The sequence below is a fragment of the Cydia pomonella genome, chromosome 9 (genome assembly GCF_033807575.1).
Source record: "Cydia pomonella isolate Wapato2018A chromosome 9, ilCydPomo1, whole genome shotgun sequence".
NCBI lineage: Eukaryota > Metazoa > Arthropoda > Insecta > Lepidoptera > Tortricidae > Cydia > Cydia pomonella.
Window position 1 is genome coordinate 6912467 of NC_084711.1, and position 17166 is coordinate 6929632.

The window sequence follows — 17166 nt, forward strand, 5'->3', positions numbered from 1 at the left end:
GAACCGAACAGTACTTTTAATTATATCTTTAAAATGTAAACCAGCCAAAATATTTGGATAATATTATGCTATTTAACTGACAATAATAACATTTACCTATTCTGATTATAATACCGATTTTAAACTTCAACTTCAACATTTATTCAGCAAATAGGCTACAAGGGCACTTTTACATGTCAACATGGAATTTACATACAAGCAAAAACAAGCACATCAACAATTAAGTATAAAATACAATGACTAAAAATAACTAAAATAATAATGAAAAAAACAGATACAAAAAAAATCTAACATTATTTAGACTTGTAAATAACTCTAACTTGTAAATGTCAGAACTAAATGACTTTTATCAAATTATCCTTAGAGATGTAAAGAGTCTCTAAGAGTCAAAATTCCGTATAATTAAAACATTGATTAGGATAAAAGAAACATACGAGAACCGAATGTTCCACCGAGGTGTCTCACTGTAATTATACTTAAAAATAAAGTTAGCTTAAACAGACCAGTCTCCACAAACAGCACCCGTTCACGAGTTTGACGCTTGCTGCTGATGATGAAACAAATTGCTGAATTGTACATAGTAATTATTAAAATAATTATAAGGACCTCTACTTGTCAACGTCAACTGCACACACGCCTCCCAAAGGCCAATTATCTGGGAGACTTTTGCTCCATGCACGGAAAAGACACAAATTATGAAAATACCAAGCATTATTGGTTTTAAAATGTTGACGATACCTGGTCCAATCTTCTATCTCTTTTCCACCCGGCATGGTGTGAGCGCCAATTTTCAAACAGCCGTAAACATGGCAACTCGATCAAAGTAGCGGGAGTTATTAAACTGTTTAGATTTCTAAAGTAAATGTTTGAGTGTTATAAATGGCTTGCTCAAATTTTTATTTAGTTTATTCATTTATTCTTGTAATGTTATAGTGCAATCTATAATTTTATTATAAACATAGCAGTGGCAGGTTTATTTTCCGCTAGAATTCACCAAAATATAACTTGGAAGAATATTAAATTAGTTAAGTATTGCCAACATAGAGGGCTTATCTAATGAATGAAAGGATGAATGAACCGCAATGATTATTCTTACTCTTTTTTACTACGTTGTTTTCTGTTTGTTTTGGGTTCCGTAGTACAACGTAAAACATTAAAAATATAGATCATAACATAATAACGTCGGGCCGGTACCTAGTATTTTACTTTATGAACGCCTTTGCCTACTGCCTGTTAACAAGCGTGCCATTTAGGTATTACATGAATATTTTAAATATATTTATTTTTTAGTTATTCCTTTATTAAAATACTATTATTTACAAAAACAGTTATTAAAAAATGTCAAAATATGCACAAAAAGAAAAATACTGAAATTATAAAAAAAACTACAATATAAAGAAAAAGTAAAATGAACCTAATTATTTTTTAATAAATTAATGTTCCATATTTTAAGTTCATTTAGAAATTATCGCAGTGTTGAATGATATAGTCTGTCAAGCAATTTCTTTCAGTAGAAAAAAGCGGCCAAGTGCGAGTCGGACTCGCCCATGAATGATGTATGGAGTGAGCACTCTATTACTTCTTATTTCTCTATAATAAAAGAAATGCAATCTTTTAAAGGAAGTTACCATAATTTATTTCAATTGTTTAAGTATGTATCATGGACATCGTTTATACCTCTTAACTTAGAATTACCAAAATCTAAATAATAATATTTCATCCATAAGTCCCGAAAGACTCATTGGTACAAGTCGGGGTTTGAACCCGCGACCTCCGGATTGAAAGGCTAGGCCACCAGCACTTTAGTGCTCCTAATTATGATATATTTACATTCCATAAAATATTAGTTTTGATTTTAGAAATCTAAATAGATCGGAACCGGTTTTTTGCAAAAACTGCAAAATAAAAAGCGGCCAAGTGCGAGCCGGACTCGCCCGTGAAGGGTTACGTACCATTTATGACGTATTAAAAAAATCTACTTACAAGATTTCGTTCAAACCAATTTTCGGTGGAAGTTTGCATGGTAATGTATATCATATATTTTTTTTAGATTTTCATTCTGTTATTTCAGAAGTTACAGGGGGGGGGGACACATACATTTTACCACTTTGGAAGTGTCTCACGCGCAAACTAGTCAAATTAGAAAAAAATTATATTAGAAAGTTAAATATCATTTTGAAGACCTATCCATAGATACCCCACACGTATGGGTTTGATGATTTTTTTTTTTTAATTTATGACGTGTTAAAAAAAACTACTTACTAGATCTCGTTCAAACCAATTTCCGGTGGAAGTTAGCATGGTAATGTACATCATAATTTTTTTTAGGTTTATCATTCTCTTATTTTAGAAGTTACAGGGGTGGGGGGGGGGGGACATACATTTTACCACTTTGGAAGTCTCTCGCGCAAACTATTCAGTTTAGAAAAAAATGGTATTAGAAACCTCAATATCATTTTTGAAGACCTATCCATAGATACCCCACACGTATGGGTTTGATGAAAAAATGATTTGAGTTTCAGTTCTAAGTAAGGGGGACCCCCAAAATTTATTGTTTTTTTTTATTTTTGTGTGAATTTATGTGGTTTTTTTTTTTTTTTTTTATTAAAAACTGATCGGCGATTGGCTCTAGTCACACCTGATGGAAAGTGAAGACAGGGCCTAAGATGGAGCTCACCGATTCAGTAGTAGCCTATTCACTCTTGCTTTAAAGAGACCGAGGTCATATTTATCAGGGAATACAGAGGGCGGGAGCGCATTCCATTCTTTAGCCGTCCGTAACAAAAAAGAGGAGGCAAACCGTTTAGTGCGAACAAATGGAATGTGTACCACGAACGGGTGCATTCGCTCCCCACGCCTGGAGTCCGATGATGGAAAGGGGAAGGTGGGATCAGATCGTGCAGTTCCTGTGCACACTCCCCGAAATGTATCCGATAGAACACCGATAGGCTAGCGACTCGACGGCGATGCTCAAGGCTCTGTAATTTTGACTTGATAATGGGTCATCGCCAAAAAGTCTATGAGCCCGGCGCTCTATCGAGTCCAGGGCCGCCAGCTGATATTTGGCGGAACCGTCCCATAGGTGGCAGCAGTATTCCATGCTCGAGCGGACCTGTGCTTGGTATAGGGAGAGAAGCTGTTTCGGCGTGAAATACCGCCTCACCTTAAATAGGACACCAAGTTTTTTGGCAGCAGTTTTAGCCCTGGACTCAATAGTCAACCCGAAGTTTAAGTTCGATTTTAAACTTAGACCAAGAAGCTCTAAAGTGTTAGTCACGGGAAGGGACACATTTCGGAAAGTGGGAGCCAAGGTGAACTGGCTCCGTTTTGCGGTGAAAAGACACGCCTGTGTTTTGGTGGCGTTGAATCCGACCAAGTTGGCCTCGCCCCATTCGGCCACGGCGTTCAAGGACAGATTCAAACGTTCCACCATGGTCTCCCTGAGGATCTTGGTGTCACCTTCACTGGCCCTCGCGTCAGAGAGGTATCTCTCCGTAACTGTGCTGTCATCTGCGTACCCAAAGATGCCGGGCTTGAGCAGATCGTTGATGTGCAGCAGAAAAAGGGTTGCGGAGAGGACTGAGCCCTGAGGTACCCCGGCATTAATAGCCAAAAGATCAGACGAGCATCCGTCTAGGACAACTCGAATAGATCGGTCCCTCAGGAAGTCAGTGATCCAGGAGCGCAGGCCAGACGAGATCCCATACGTGGAGAGCTTACTTATTAGGCTGTCGTGCCAGACTCTGTCAAAGGCCTTGGAAATATCAAGGGACACGGCGATAGCCTCACCCTGTCTCTCGATGGCCTCGCCCCATAGGTGGGTGGCATAAATCAGAAGGTCCCCAGTTGACCGGTTCCGGCGAAAGCCGTATTGCCGATCACTGAGGAGATCGTTACCTTCGAGATATGCCAGGAGCTTGGAGATATGGTTCATAGAATTCTACTCTATCTACTTACCAAGTTTGAACAGTATAGCTCTTATAGTTTCGGAAAAAAGTGGCTGTGACATAATCGGACAGACAGACGGACATGACGAATCTATAAGGGTTCCGTTTTTTGCCATTTGGCTACGGAACCCTAAAAAGCGGTAAATTTAAAAAATGTTGTCGCAGACTTATTGACTCAAAGAAAATTTGAATTTTTCTCCTGACAAAGTTGTTGGACAGACTATATTATGTTTTTATTTACTTCATTAACTGTCTCGGTTAAGAGAACAGGGAACCAGGTAGGACCAAATGATTAAAATTAAAAACCGGCCAAGAGCATGTCGGGCCATGCTCAGAGTAGGTTTCCGTAGTTATTCTTCCGTCTGTAAACTGGAGCTTAAAGTATAGTAGATTGTTAACCAAGGGATGAACTTGTGGATGTACGTCTTTTTACTATGAAGGGGAAACTTTTTGCGATAACTCAAAAACACCTAAACTGACCATATCCGCTATAGTTTTCATTGAATGTCTTTCTTAAGCTCTACTTTCACGACTTTTTTATTTTTTTTTAACCTATGGTTCTAAAGTTAGAGGGGGGGGGGCACTCTTTTTTTCTTTCGGAGCGTTTATCTCCGAATATATTCACTTTATCAAAAAATGTTTGTGAAGACCCCTATTAGTTAAGAAAGACCTTTCCAACGATATCCCACACTGTAGGGTTGAAGTATAAAAAAAAACACACCCACTTTACTTGTAGGGGAGGTACCCTAAAAAAAAATTTTTAGATTTTATTGTACGACTTTGTCGGCTTTATTGATTTATGTCAAATTTCAGCTTTCTAGCACGACCATGGAGCAAAGCCTCGGACAGACAGACAGACCAGACGGACATGGCGAAACTATAAGCGTTCCTAGTTGACTACGGCACCCTAAAACAAATTATCAAACGATTTTTTTAATTCTAAGCCTGGAATATGGACTTACGACTCCTGTCAGATAGAAACTAAAAAAAGACATCTATTGGCTGCGTGCGAAGTGCATGTTGGGGGTAAGTAAGTACAGCGATCCCAGCGCATAAGGTGGTAAAAATTAGAACTAACTGCGGATACCGTCTTTACCATTCGGTACAAATTATATGGCTCGAAATGAAACTTTCATTTACGATTACTCCTGAAATGTTCATTTAAATTGTATGGACATTTGTAATCTGTATGAAATGCTTATTTGATAATCATTAATAGTGTACCCGTGTAAATAGCTTTGCAAATCCCACATACTTATGTGATGTTTTTCTAGAAGTAAAGAGTGGGTACAATAAGTTATCCTTAAAAGATAGACATTCAATATCGTGGACTTTTTTCAGATAAGGCAGCGTTTTCAATTAAATCTCCTAGCCAGCATGATTTTTTTCGATAAGATCGTTATATTTCAACCAATTTACACCAAATCTTAACAAATTATATACCTAACCCTTCTCAAGAATCACTCTATTGATAGATAGATGAAAGTCGTATGAAAATCCGTTTAGTAGTTTCTAGTTTTGGAGTAGTTTTATAAGATGTAGTGAATTGACGTTTTCCCCCTTTGCTGATGCTGGGTTACGTGCGTGACAGTCACTTTCAGGTTCAGGATTTTCCTATATGGATCAGCGACATCTAATTTGCTATTAGTAATTTAATTGAATACTGCATCAATGTGGTAATTACTCCAAGATTGATTAAACAACGTGATTTAGGATTTTTTCTACGCGGATCAGCGCCATCTAACTTGCGATTAGTATACTAAATGATATTTGCATCAATGGGGTCATTACCCCAAGAAAAATCTTAATAGCGTGATTCAGGATTTTTACTACACAGATCAGTGCCATCTAGCATGCGAATCGTGAATTAAACAAATTTGAGAGGATGGATGAATGGATTTCGTTAAATTACGTCATTATACTCATCCCTGTTTTGGGTGCTAGTACTAGCGTAAGACAAGTATATTACTGTGGCCCTAGTGAAAAAGGGTACAAGTCTCTGGCAGTTTAGGTGTATAAGGGCATAAGTGTTACGTGGAACTTACACCCCTTTACACCTGCGCTGCCAGAGACTTGTACCCTTTCTCACTAGGGCCACAGTTATATTCTCTGAATTCTCTCTGTCTACTGTCTATTATGTTTGAAATGAGACAATCCTAGGCCAAAGTATCGGTATCTAGTTAGAAGACATCAATTTGCTAACGGTCGGTAATATTCGCATGACCATACTTACTTTACTCTTTGCGCATAACACTGAAACGGAAGTAATACTATACAAAATTGAGTTCTATCAGACACCGTGAAGTCAACTATAGTCCGTTTTTTAGAGAAAGAAGGTAAGTGATTATGACGTCTTTTTATTGAAAAACACTTTAAGTCACGGCAAATATGTGCTTTCATAAGAAATAATTAATTAAAAAAAAGCGTTTTTCTATAAAAAGACATGTGAAGATTGTTTACATTTTTTCTAATGCTAAAAACCCGATCTATAGGTAGTTACAAGTACCTACTTATTTATATTTCAACAAAATACAGGTTTTAAATAAACCTTAATGCCTTTCGCTAAGTAAATTCGTCTGAATTAAAAACAAAATTCCTTTTCAAATAAACATTTTATTTTTTAATCATTAATCGCACAAGCAACATACAATGCCACCGAAAACATTTACACAACGATAATACTTTACAACAAATGTATTTACAAATTAATTTATTGTTTCATAGCAGTAATTTACTTAAAATTACATTAGGTAAGTATATTTAAAATAGACACTCGATATAAGTTATTTCCATTTAAAGATACAGTGTGGGTATCAAAGGTGTGTATAAAAGGTATTTTATTCATTATACGTACATCCAGCTGCAAAAGTGCATAACCATATAAAAGTAAAATACAAAAAAAAAAATTATATTTTATTTTATACCACTGTAAAATTATTTGTAACACGTTGAAGCACTGAAAACTCATAAATTGTTTTGTACAAAACGACGTAATAATAACATAAAATATCTGGGTGGGTTTATCTTGTCATGAACCTGTCATTACCATCTCCATTTTATTTGTGTCAACGTGCATGTAAAATTACTTCGTCAAGTTTGAAGAAATTAACTATATATTTTATGGGGCTCTGACTACCGATAGCCACACCCAAGAAAACAAGACATCGTCGCCGAACCGAACACGGACAATTGTCCGGTGAAAACTCCAGACGTCTACACGCGGCTTTAGACAGCTACGATATGGATAGAACATTATATATTTATAACAATTGTGCACAAATATGTCCTTAAGTAGGTACGAAGTATAAGGAAAGGAAACAATTATTTTGTTTTCACTTGAGTAGGTACATACTAATAAACATTTATATAAAACATATTCTTTACTTTTTTATAGTAAAATCGCTAAAACTTTAACGAAAGATATGTAAGAATTTCTAGTTGTAATACTATTTAAGTAAAATTATTTTACTTACAGAAATAATGTTTTTAAATAGATTTAATACTGCAAGAGTAAGCTAAAAATTATGCTTGTCTATGCAAAAATGCAATATTTAACACACATCCAAATAAATATACATTATCTGCTACAAACAATTTGATATATATTATATATTCAAGTAATACTTAATAAGAACATTATATGTTGAGTTATTATGTACATTGTGCATTTCAGCCTTTCAAATAGAAAGTACTAACAATTAAATTTGCTCGGACCAAGCGAACTCTGCGTGACATTTATAGTGATAAAGTGTGGGAATGTCATCATAAATGTCAAAATTACTATGAAAATATGACGTTATAATGAAACACCCACTGGTGCAGCGTTAGTACGGACTCTTTTGTTCCTTTTTTTGGCATTGGAAAAACGGTAAACAATCTTGACGGGTTTTTCGAGAGAAAATTATTGGAAAAGCTCTTAAAAAATAGTTTATATTACTTATGAAAACAAAAGAATGTAAATTATATGATTTATAATTGTTACATATTTGCTCTGTCTTATTTCTTACAAGTGTTATTTAAAAAGGCACGTCAAGATCGCTTACCATATTTCTAAAGTTAAAAACGAACTATAGCTTTGCGGAAGGTTTTAGGCGGTTCTCACACAGATGCGGTAGGTATCCAGATGCGGCGACAGTGTGACAAGTTGCCAACCGCCTTATATGTAGTCGATATTTAGGTATATGATTGATGTGTCGACCGTACCTATTTCCATATTTTTGTACCTCCACATTTTAAATATTCTTTATACTTAAAGAAAGTAAGAATATTGTTAATTATATACGTCCCAAATGTTCATTCCAAATCGTCTCATTTCAACTAAGATTTACTTAATGTTTGGTTTTTGAACTGTACAAACATCTGGTAATCGAATTGCTAAAAATTATCGAGTGGTTTATGGCCCGGTTGCACCAAAGAGTCTCACAAAATTTTATTGTAACATGGGAATTTTCAATGAATTTTTTTATAGATGATGTTTATCTGTTTATCGTTAATGTTTAGTCTGTCAAGTATCACAAGTATGGTTGGTGCAACTGGTCCTTAGTCGATGATTCTTGTCATGCCATGTGAGATTTTTTGACGAAAGAAAATGTGACTAGATGTCCTGCTTAATGGCCCAATTTACACAGAAGTCTCAAATATAACGACTTACTAAAGATGCACAGTCGAGTAGGTACACGCTTTCTGAAGTAATATAGACAAATTATCTCTAAATAAGTTTTAGAAATCTTGAGTACCATCTTGGACATGAGGAACTCTCTAGCCCGGTTTATCTCTATAAACTGATTTGTATGAAGTCTTGATAAAGACGTCTTATTATAGTTATTATAGATGCAGTTTTGCGAAGTTATATAGACACATCAGCTCTAAATTGGTTTCAGAAGTCTTAAGTACAAGGTGGACACGAGGATCTCTGCTCTTGCACCGGCGGTGCCCGTACAGCGAGCCGGTTGGGGTCAGCCGGGGTCGCCTTCGCCATGAGCGCCCTCGCTACGCGGGCGAACGCCGCTTCGACGGTCAAGCCGGTTTCCACAGAAGTCTTGATAAAGGCGACTTATTATAGATGCACAGTTTTGCGTAGTTATATAGGTACAACAGCTCTAAATTGGTTTCAGAAATCTTAAGTACAAGGTGGACACGAGGATCTCTGCTCTTGCACCGGCGGTGCCCGTACAGCGAGCCGGTTGGGGTCAGCCGGGTTCGCCTTCGCCACGAGCGCCCTCGCTACGTGGGCGAACGCCGCTTCGACGTTCAGGCCGGTTTTCGCCGAGGTCTCCATGAAGGAGACTTGGTATTCTCTGGCGAGGCGCTGCCCCTCCTCCCGCCTCACCGCCCGCTCTAGGCCGCTGTCGGATTTGTTACCTGAAATAATACACATTTAGTTTCAAAAAGTGTCATGCAATTTTGATGATATATTTATCTATTTAAATGTCAATAAGAAAAAACAACTAAATTAACCGCCATTTATTTAGGAACATGTGCCTTTTGTTTATCAAGTAACTTATTATTAAAACGAATAAGTACCTAAAAAAATACAAACATGGGTGACCAAGCTCAATAAAGTATAAGGCTAAATATTAAAAAATATGGCTATTAATAGGCTAGATCACCCAGACCCGACCCCTGCGGAAGGGTTCCCATAAAACTGGTCGCGTTCCCCTTTGATTCTAAGTTTTATTAGGACGTCACGGTTAATGTCTGAATGTTTAATTCACGTTTAATTGCTTAGTGGGTTTTGACTCGACATGATTTTATCAACTATAAATTTATTCAGTTTCTTCAATAATACCTATTAACGAAAAGGGTCTTTTGGTAATTTGATCACTGTAATCGATCCGTGGTAATTTGCATACTGGGACTTTATCAAGTGTTGTGTACCATAGCTATTGAGGTACTTATGGTAGGATCTTAGAAAGGTAGGTTTTACCTGATTGACAAAAGAGATGGAAAGAAAAAAAAACCGGCGGCTCGTGTTATTTTTGATCATATATCAAAATAAAATGTTATTATTGTTGAGAGGATATTCTAAACCTGTGGCATTTCTCGTTTAGTCTTGGAAACATATAATGGAAGAGTACAGGCTGGCCCTATTTTGTTTATTACAGGGTGGCTCAAAATACGTAGCCAAAACGTCGATCCCTCGAAGGGATAAGTTCCCCTTTGTATTTCTTACTAATTATATGTTAATTTTAATATGTATTTTTCGTACAATAAAGAGTTTACTATTAGGTACTACTACTAAAACATTTTAGGAATACCTATTGTATACAAAATGCCATAAGCTTGTATTCTCTATGGCTTTGATACACAAACGCAAAAATTTGTTTAAAAGTTAAAATAATCAACAATACACACAGTGAAAATCTTATTCAACGTATTTTTTACCCTATGATGGCGTGGAAAAGGGGTGAAGGGGGGAAATTAAAGTCACTCCACTAACGCTTTTGAACATTTATAAGAAAATAATACAATACAATACAATACAAATCCTCTTTATTGCACAACCTCTGAAAAAATGTAGGTACATGGAAACACATATAATACATGAAGATAGAAATAATTAAGTTTCTAAATATCAAAGAAACATTACTCAAATCGAAAAGTCCCCGGCGTCGCCCGTCAGTTTGACTTTCCCTAAACAAATTAATCAAAAGCAAAGCCATCGACCAATGAGTTGTAAGTAACCTAAAACCGCTCACAATCGCTCCACGGGCGGAAATTAAAGTCAGTCTGCCGGAGCGAAGTGAGCTTTACCATTTTACAATTGATCTCCGTAGATAGGTACCTACTGTAGGTAATTCATAAATGTCATCTTATTACCCTTTAGCGATCATCATTTGTGCAGCTTTGAAATATTTTGCTCGTTTTAAATTAAAGTCTAATAAAATGTAGTCTAATAAAGTTTTTTTTTTAATTTGAAGGGTCGCAAAATACGTAGGTAAGGTAAATTAAATGCATCTTAGAGAACGAAGAAATTTTATATTACCTATTTGCGTTTTCAATTTAGGTCTAAACAGTTTAATGCCAAAAATAAAAATTATAGTGACGCTGACGAAACATGTTTTTTATTACTCTGACCAATAGATGATAGACTTTATGTACATATAATGCCCGGGCAATTTAATTATTTTAATAGTTATTATCAAATTGTCATCTCATATTGGTAATTTTTCATAATGCCCGGGCATTATGTAAAATGCCCGTTTATCACTTGGTCCATAATTCATTACGTTATATACTCAAACATACCCAACTTGTCAGAAGAAAAATGGCATACCGTCCCGATCCGACCATTCCCGATCCATTCTGGTAACTTGTAAATTAGATGGTTTTTATTTGACTATGCTAATGTTGGATTGTCTTAGTAATTGGCCTCATGTCATATTAGTCCTTACTTCTTACCTAATAGCATTATAACGACATCATCCTGCGCGTACTCCCGAATCTCCCCGAGCCAGGCCCGAATGTTGTCGAAGCTGGTTTTGTTCGTGACGTCATACAGCAGCAGCAACGCTGTGGACAGGAAACACGAGTTAACACAGCCATACGAAGAACAACCTTAACGCCTTACGTTAAAGTTCACAATAACCGCACGTTAAGGTCGTGACATCATACACCAGCACCGATGGTGAGTACAGGAATTGCAGGATAACATAACAAGCTAGCTTTACGATACGCAACCTTAACACTTTGAATCAAGCACTATGATAACCGCATATAGTGGTGTTCTCATATTACACAACATCTGCTCAGTTGGCGGCTCTGGACTGTTAATCCTATCACATAAAAAGTACTTGTGTCAAGCAACCAACTAAGATAGATCGCCTTTTTGTAGAATTGTGAAGGATCTCGAGGTTAACATTAAACTGGTTTATTAAAGACAAGTGTTTAGCGACGAAAACATAGGGTGTGTGCCGTGTGTGTTTGTGAAAGGGGAACGCGGCTTTTTTTGCTTACAGTTTCATTGAGACGTTGTCATTTGGTGCAAGACTTTGAACTACTTTCACACTTGTGTAATTACTTGATATGGATAATATTTCTGAAGTTTAAAAGCTCAACTGATATCGAGATCACAGCCTACAGTGTAGGTCAAGGAGGGAACAATAACTCGGAAAAAAATAGCCGGGTACAGTGGCTCACTCAACCAATTCCAACATGAGAGAGGCTATTTAATTTTCGTCGCTATACTTACTTAACGCTTAGTCGCTATACGTATTGACCGACTAGACTATTAAACATTAAAGTAATGGTTTATGTATAATAAAACAGTTACATCTTAATAAGACTCACGGAAGTAGACAATTTATTACCTATGCCTAGCCGCCGTCATACAAAGTTATGCTCTCATTTTAAAATGACCATTTGCAATAACATGACATTTGGCATGAACATTCAATGAACATACATTAAAAGTAACATATCTATCGGCCCGATTCGAACTTTAAGATACGTAAAAAAAAAACCTAAAGATACGATATGGATTGAATATGTCAGTGTCAAATCCATATCGTAACTTTAGAAAATGTTTGGCGTATTTTAAAGTTCGAATCGGGAGATCTCTGGTAGGCAACTAGTTTTAGTTGCTAGAAATTGTAATATAAAGAAATTAGAACGAGTATAAGTTTTACATATAAGACTTTCACTTGAGATACAAGCGTGTAACGTTGCCGACCTTACTATTAGCTTAAAAGGATGTCTCGGGAGCAGAAACCTAATTCACCCTAAGGAACGCAACACTACAAAAATATAACTTTATTATAAAATGGATACATACTCGTAGAAGAAATTTGAAAATCAGAGTTAGCGGTGAACACAGATATTATCCAATGCCCAAATATATGGTAGGCACATATAGGAAATAGGAAGAATAGTGTTTATATTCTAATTGTTCGTAGCGTTTAGACAAGTCGAGCTCTCAGACGCATCGGTATAAGTGAGCTCTCCGATTTGATAGGATCTTGAGCCCACAAATATACCGGTCCACGGTCGCAAATGGTGTACTCACAATATAAAAAAAAGCCGCATTGATCGCGAAATGTCACTAACAAGATCAGCTACTTGAGCGCAACAGCGCCAGCAACGGAGTTCACAGCAGTCGCCGTGGTTGAATCGGCAGTGGAGTTATTATTATACCAGTCCAAAGAACACTGTGTAACTACTCTTCAATCCAAGGTAACGGGAATACGTCCAGGACATCAAGCGACTCAATGTGGTCAAATCGAGTTCTACACGTGTGCGATCCGGTTTGACGAGTTAGCTTGTGGGTCTTGTTACAAAGGCCTAGGGTTCATTTTGTTAGTGCTGGCAGTTTTGAAACGGGTCGAGGCCAACATTATTGCCTTTATGTGGTTTGGAATCTTGGACCAAGACTGATCTCGTTTCCTCCACCTACTTCTACACTGTAGAAACATATATAAGGGTCTCCCAGCAAGCTCGGTTCCCCATACAAACGTAGGTACTTACGCTCTCATTTTAAAACGACTAGCTAGATTGCTGTGAAACTTTGTACTTAAAATAGGATCCAGATACCATAGTTAAAAAAATAAAGCGAATTTAAGTTTTTCATACAAACATGATTTAAGCTCTATTTCGTTTGTTTTATAAGCTAGAGCTATATAAACTAATTACAGGCCTAGATATACCTCATGTCATTGTATGTGCAAAGTTTCATTACAATCCAACGTATAGTTTTAAAATGAGAACGAAACTCCGTTTTTATGGAAAGGTGAAATTCGGCCGCGCTTGCCGGGGACTTTACATGTCCTAATGAAGACTTCTTTGTTTCTTAATGAGCATGAAGTTTACAATAATGCTAGAATATATAATAATTAAATATATTTTAACTAGACACGCATTGTTATTGGAGCTAAGATACGAAATCTAGGTCAAGATTTGCAGGAAATAAGGCAAGGTTAATTTTAGTTCCCAGGGTCTGCGAGAGATGGCGCTAGTAGTATCATAATTTCTATACATTGGTAAAATTAATCTTGTCTAATATATGAAACTTATTACAGTCATAAACTTTTTTGATTTAGACACATATTATGAAACAACGTTTCACTGGAGCATACATATATTTAGTATAAATAACGTAATTTTGTTTACCATGTGCATCTCTGTAGTATGCGTGCGTGACGCTCCGAAAGCGCTCTTGCCCCGCGGTGTCCCAAATCTGAAGTTTTACCTTGATGCCGTCGACCGTGACTACCTTGTTCTGCAACAGATGGCGCTAGCTGTACTAAAAATTTACAAAATACTTATTTAACATTATGACATTGGATCCAGCTATTTTTGTGCTATCATACCAAACAAATGTTGAAGTAAAGTTAGGTACCACAATAGTTTATTTTTGGTTAATTCAAAGAAAGGTATGGATGGTGTGATGTGAATTACAGGTTGCTTAGAGTGTTGTTATAAAGGTACCTATAGGTACTCAGAATTTTATAGCAAGCGAGCTAACCTACCTAATCTAAAAATAGAAATTTGTGCTTTAAGTTTAAAGACATCTTATTGTACGACATAACATAACGTACTTACGTAAATAGGTAATTTAAGCGTGAGTTATGATTGTGATTGCGTGATATTTATCATCTAAATGATTAATTGTTTTTAATATAAAAGCTGCTTTTATAAACCCTATTATCATATTAACATAATTAACGTCCAGTGAACAGCCAATTTCGCAAACCAAAAAAAACTGGCAGGGTGCCATAAATCAAAGCGGCAAAAACAGCACAAAAAAAAACAACAACATTGCAATAATAAATCAGTCAGGCCGATTCAATCACAGCTGTCACGTGGAAGGGGGCGGGAACAGAAAAAGCGCGCCAAAGTTCAAACACCAATGGCGTGGCGGCGAAGCGGCCGCGAGCACCCGCGACTGGCCCGTTTGAAATTGGAACCCTTGATAGTTATCTTTTTTTGCGAGAATATGGCCACCTAGAAAAAAAAGTTTGTGTCATAGATTCAGGCTTTTCGACTGTGACTTTTATAACAGAACTAGGCACAGACATTTAATAAAATATTTTATTTGAATGTTTGGTTAGGTATATTTTGTTATCTTTAGGAAACTCTTTTAACTATTAAACTTTACATAAATCAAACCCATAAACTTAGTTTAGGAATGTTAAAGCCTTTTTACTTCATTATAATTATAATATAACCTATGGGGGCCCATTATCGGGTACTAAAAATCAAAGGACCAGCATAAAATAGGTACTTACAATACCTAAGAAACTTTTAACATTTTTAACACATTTATTGCCAAGAACCCGCTAGCTAGGTGGGTCAATTATATATCAAGAATTAGGCCAAGAATCTTTTTGGACTTCTGAGAATAAATATTTCGTTTTCAATATAAAGTTGCACTGACAGTAATGTGTTAAACAAATTGGATTAAGTATCTATTTAATAGACCCGACCCGACCCGACCCGACCCGTAAAACAACAAATTACAACTTTTCAAGTATAAGCCGACAACACAGGTCAAAATTCCTCTCGCCATTAAACTGAACCTATTATAAAATTAATTAAACCCATTAATTAATAATTTGTAGGTTACAAAACAGGGCCCTACCCAGATTATTTTATTACTTATATAAAATTTTGGAAATAAAGGAGAAAAGTAAAAACCCCAGAGCTTCGGCGGGCGAGACTTCAATTCGCGGATCTATTTATTTTTTATCGTATATTTCCTTCCCGCCGGGAAGTATTGTCTGTATTCTGTACCCGGAAGTCGATGCCGACGGTGGATATGTAGTTTCCGGCGAGGAACGTGCCGTCCCGGAAGCGGACTAGCATGCACGTCTTGCCAACGCCGCTGTCGCCGAGCAGCATCACCTATGAAATAGGGGAAAATGGAAGTTAAGTATTAGTGTTAATTTTACAGTTTCACTCAGTTTTTAAAAGTATTTCTTTGCACGACGAGAGACAGTACGCGGCGCATTGTGTACGTGAATACAATACTTAAAAAAAAGATAACTAGGTTCTCGGATAGTCAATAAAAATATATGATTGAAATAAAAAAATAGAGTTTTAAATTCTGTTTTTTGATTTCTGATTATGGGTGACCAAGTGGTGACAGAATAATTCATAATCATTCAAAAGTAGATAATGTAGATACTTAATAGTTACTTCTGTTAGTTTCTGTCACACCACGCACAATAACCGTAGGTTACAATCGTATACTCATGTTGTTTTTGCGTGCGTTCGCCATTTTACTACCCAGCGGTTTACAAAACTATGTATATGTATTTATTTACCTAGCAGGTTTTAATTACTTACGCCTCGCTTCAACTAAATGAAAAGTTATCTACAAACCGCGCCAGAACTTGGCGAAAGATGTTAATAGTCTTCCTTATTTGTCGTTTCATATGTGTCTGAAGTTAGTGGTAGTTGGTCAAAAATCTAAATTGAAAACACCTAACTTCAAAAGTTACATACGAATATCACAAATCGAATCAATTTTTACGACAACTTTTTGTTTTATTATCTATAAAATTATATAATAATGAATCAAAATAAACGTTATGATACATTTACATTATAATTATTCTGATATATTCCCCCACTCTACTTTGAAAACCAAGTACAAAAACAGAATTATAATGCCATTTTGTAGGTATGTTGTATATAGGGTTCAGTTCATTTAATGACCAAAAAAAGTAGGTACGCAATCATTTGTTATGTCTTACATAACCTCCGCAGACAGGAATTCAGTAGAGAATTTAGGTTTGGAGACAATCCTAAATTCCAATACCAATAAAATAAAAATAAAATAGAATTGACAGATTTTTAAGAACTGACACAATATATTCTTGCAAGTCAAACCGAATTCACTGAATCTTAATTTTTTTTGTGAAACTCACATCCTGAAGGACATAAATAAATAATTAATTCAATCGTTTTCTTGGCCATTTATGTAGCGACATGTCACATGACGGGATTATTATCTATTTGTTAACAAATAAACCAAAACTCACCTTCCCAAAAGCGTCATATTTATCCTCCTGCTTCCCCTGCTGCCAGGGTTCCGTCGGCGACGGGGGTTCGCTATGCGGCATGACGCCAATCTCCTCATTCTTATCCTCGTCTTCTCTAGTCTCTGGCAGGTTCCGTGCCCAGGTTGGTCGGACCCGGCCGACGACAACTCGCTTCTCCAGCTGCCTGTTATCTATGGTGTTTGGGTTCCACATTGTCTTTGGTTTTTGACAGTTGATGT

General features: G+C 36.4%; 1 protein-coding gene across 1 annotated transcript; it reads right to left on the minus strand.

Moving 5' to 3' along the window:
* Window positions 1-7434: 7434 nt before the first annotated feature.
* On the minus strand, window positions 7435-17140 carry LOC133521235 (ras-related protein Rab-37-like). Its single transcript, XM_061856081.1, has 5 exons — window positions 16928-17140; window positions 15675-15785; window positions 14052-14160; window positions 11349-11459; window positions 7435-9308 (listed from the first exon to the last, which is right to left on the minus strand). Exons 1-5 carry the CDS (start codon window positions 17138-17140, stop codon window positions 9067-9069), a joined length of 786 nt encoding a protein of 261 aa, XP_061712065.1. The 3' UTR covers window positions 7435-9066.
* Between the last annotated feature and the right edge of the window lie 26 nt (window positions 17141-17166).

Bases quoted from the DNA above. Each gene is read 5' to 3' on its own strand.
- LOC133521235 (XM_061856081.1), bottom strand. From the start codon at position 17,140: ATGTGGAACCCAAACACCATAGATAACAGGCAGCTGGAGAAGCGAGTT. The intron at 14,161-15,674 runs GTACAGAATACA...CATCTGTTGCAG, and splicing joins CCGTCGGCATCGACTTCCGG to AACAAGGTAGTCACGGTCGA. The intron at 11,460-14,051 runs GTAAACAAAATT...TCCTGTCCACAG, and splicing joins ATACTACAGAGATGCACATG to CGTTGCTGCTGCTGTATGAC.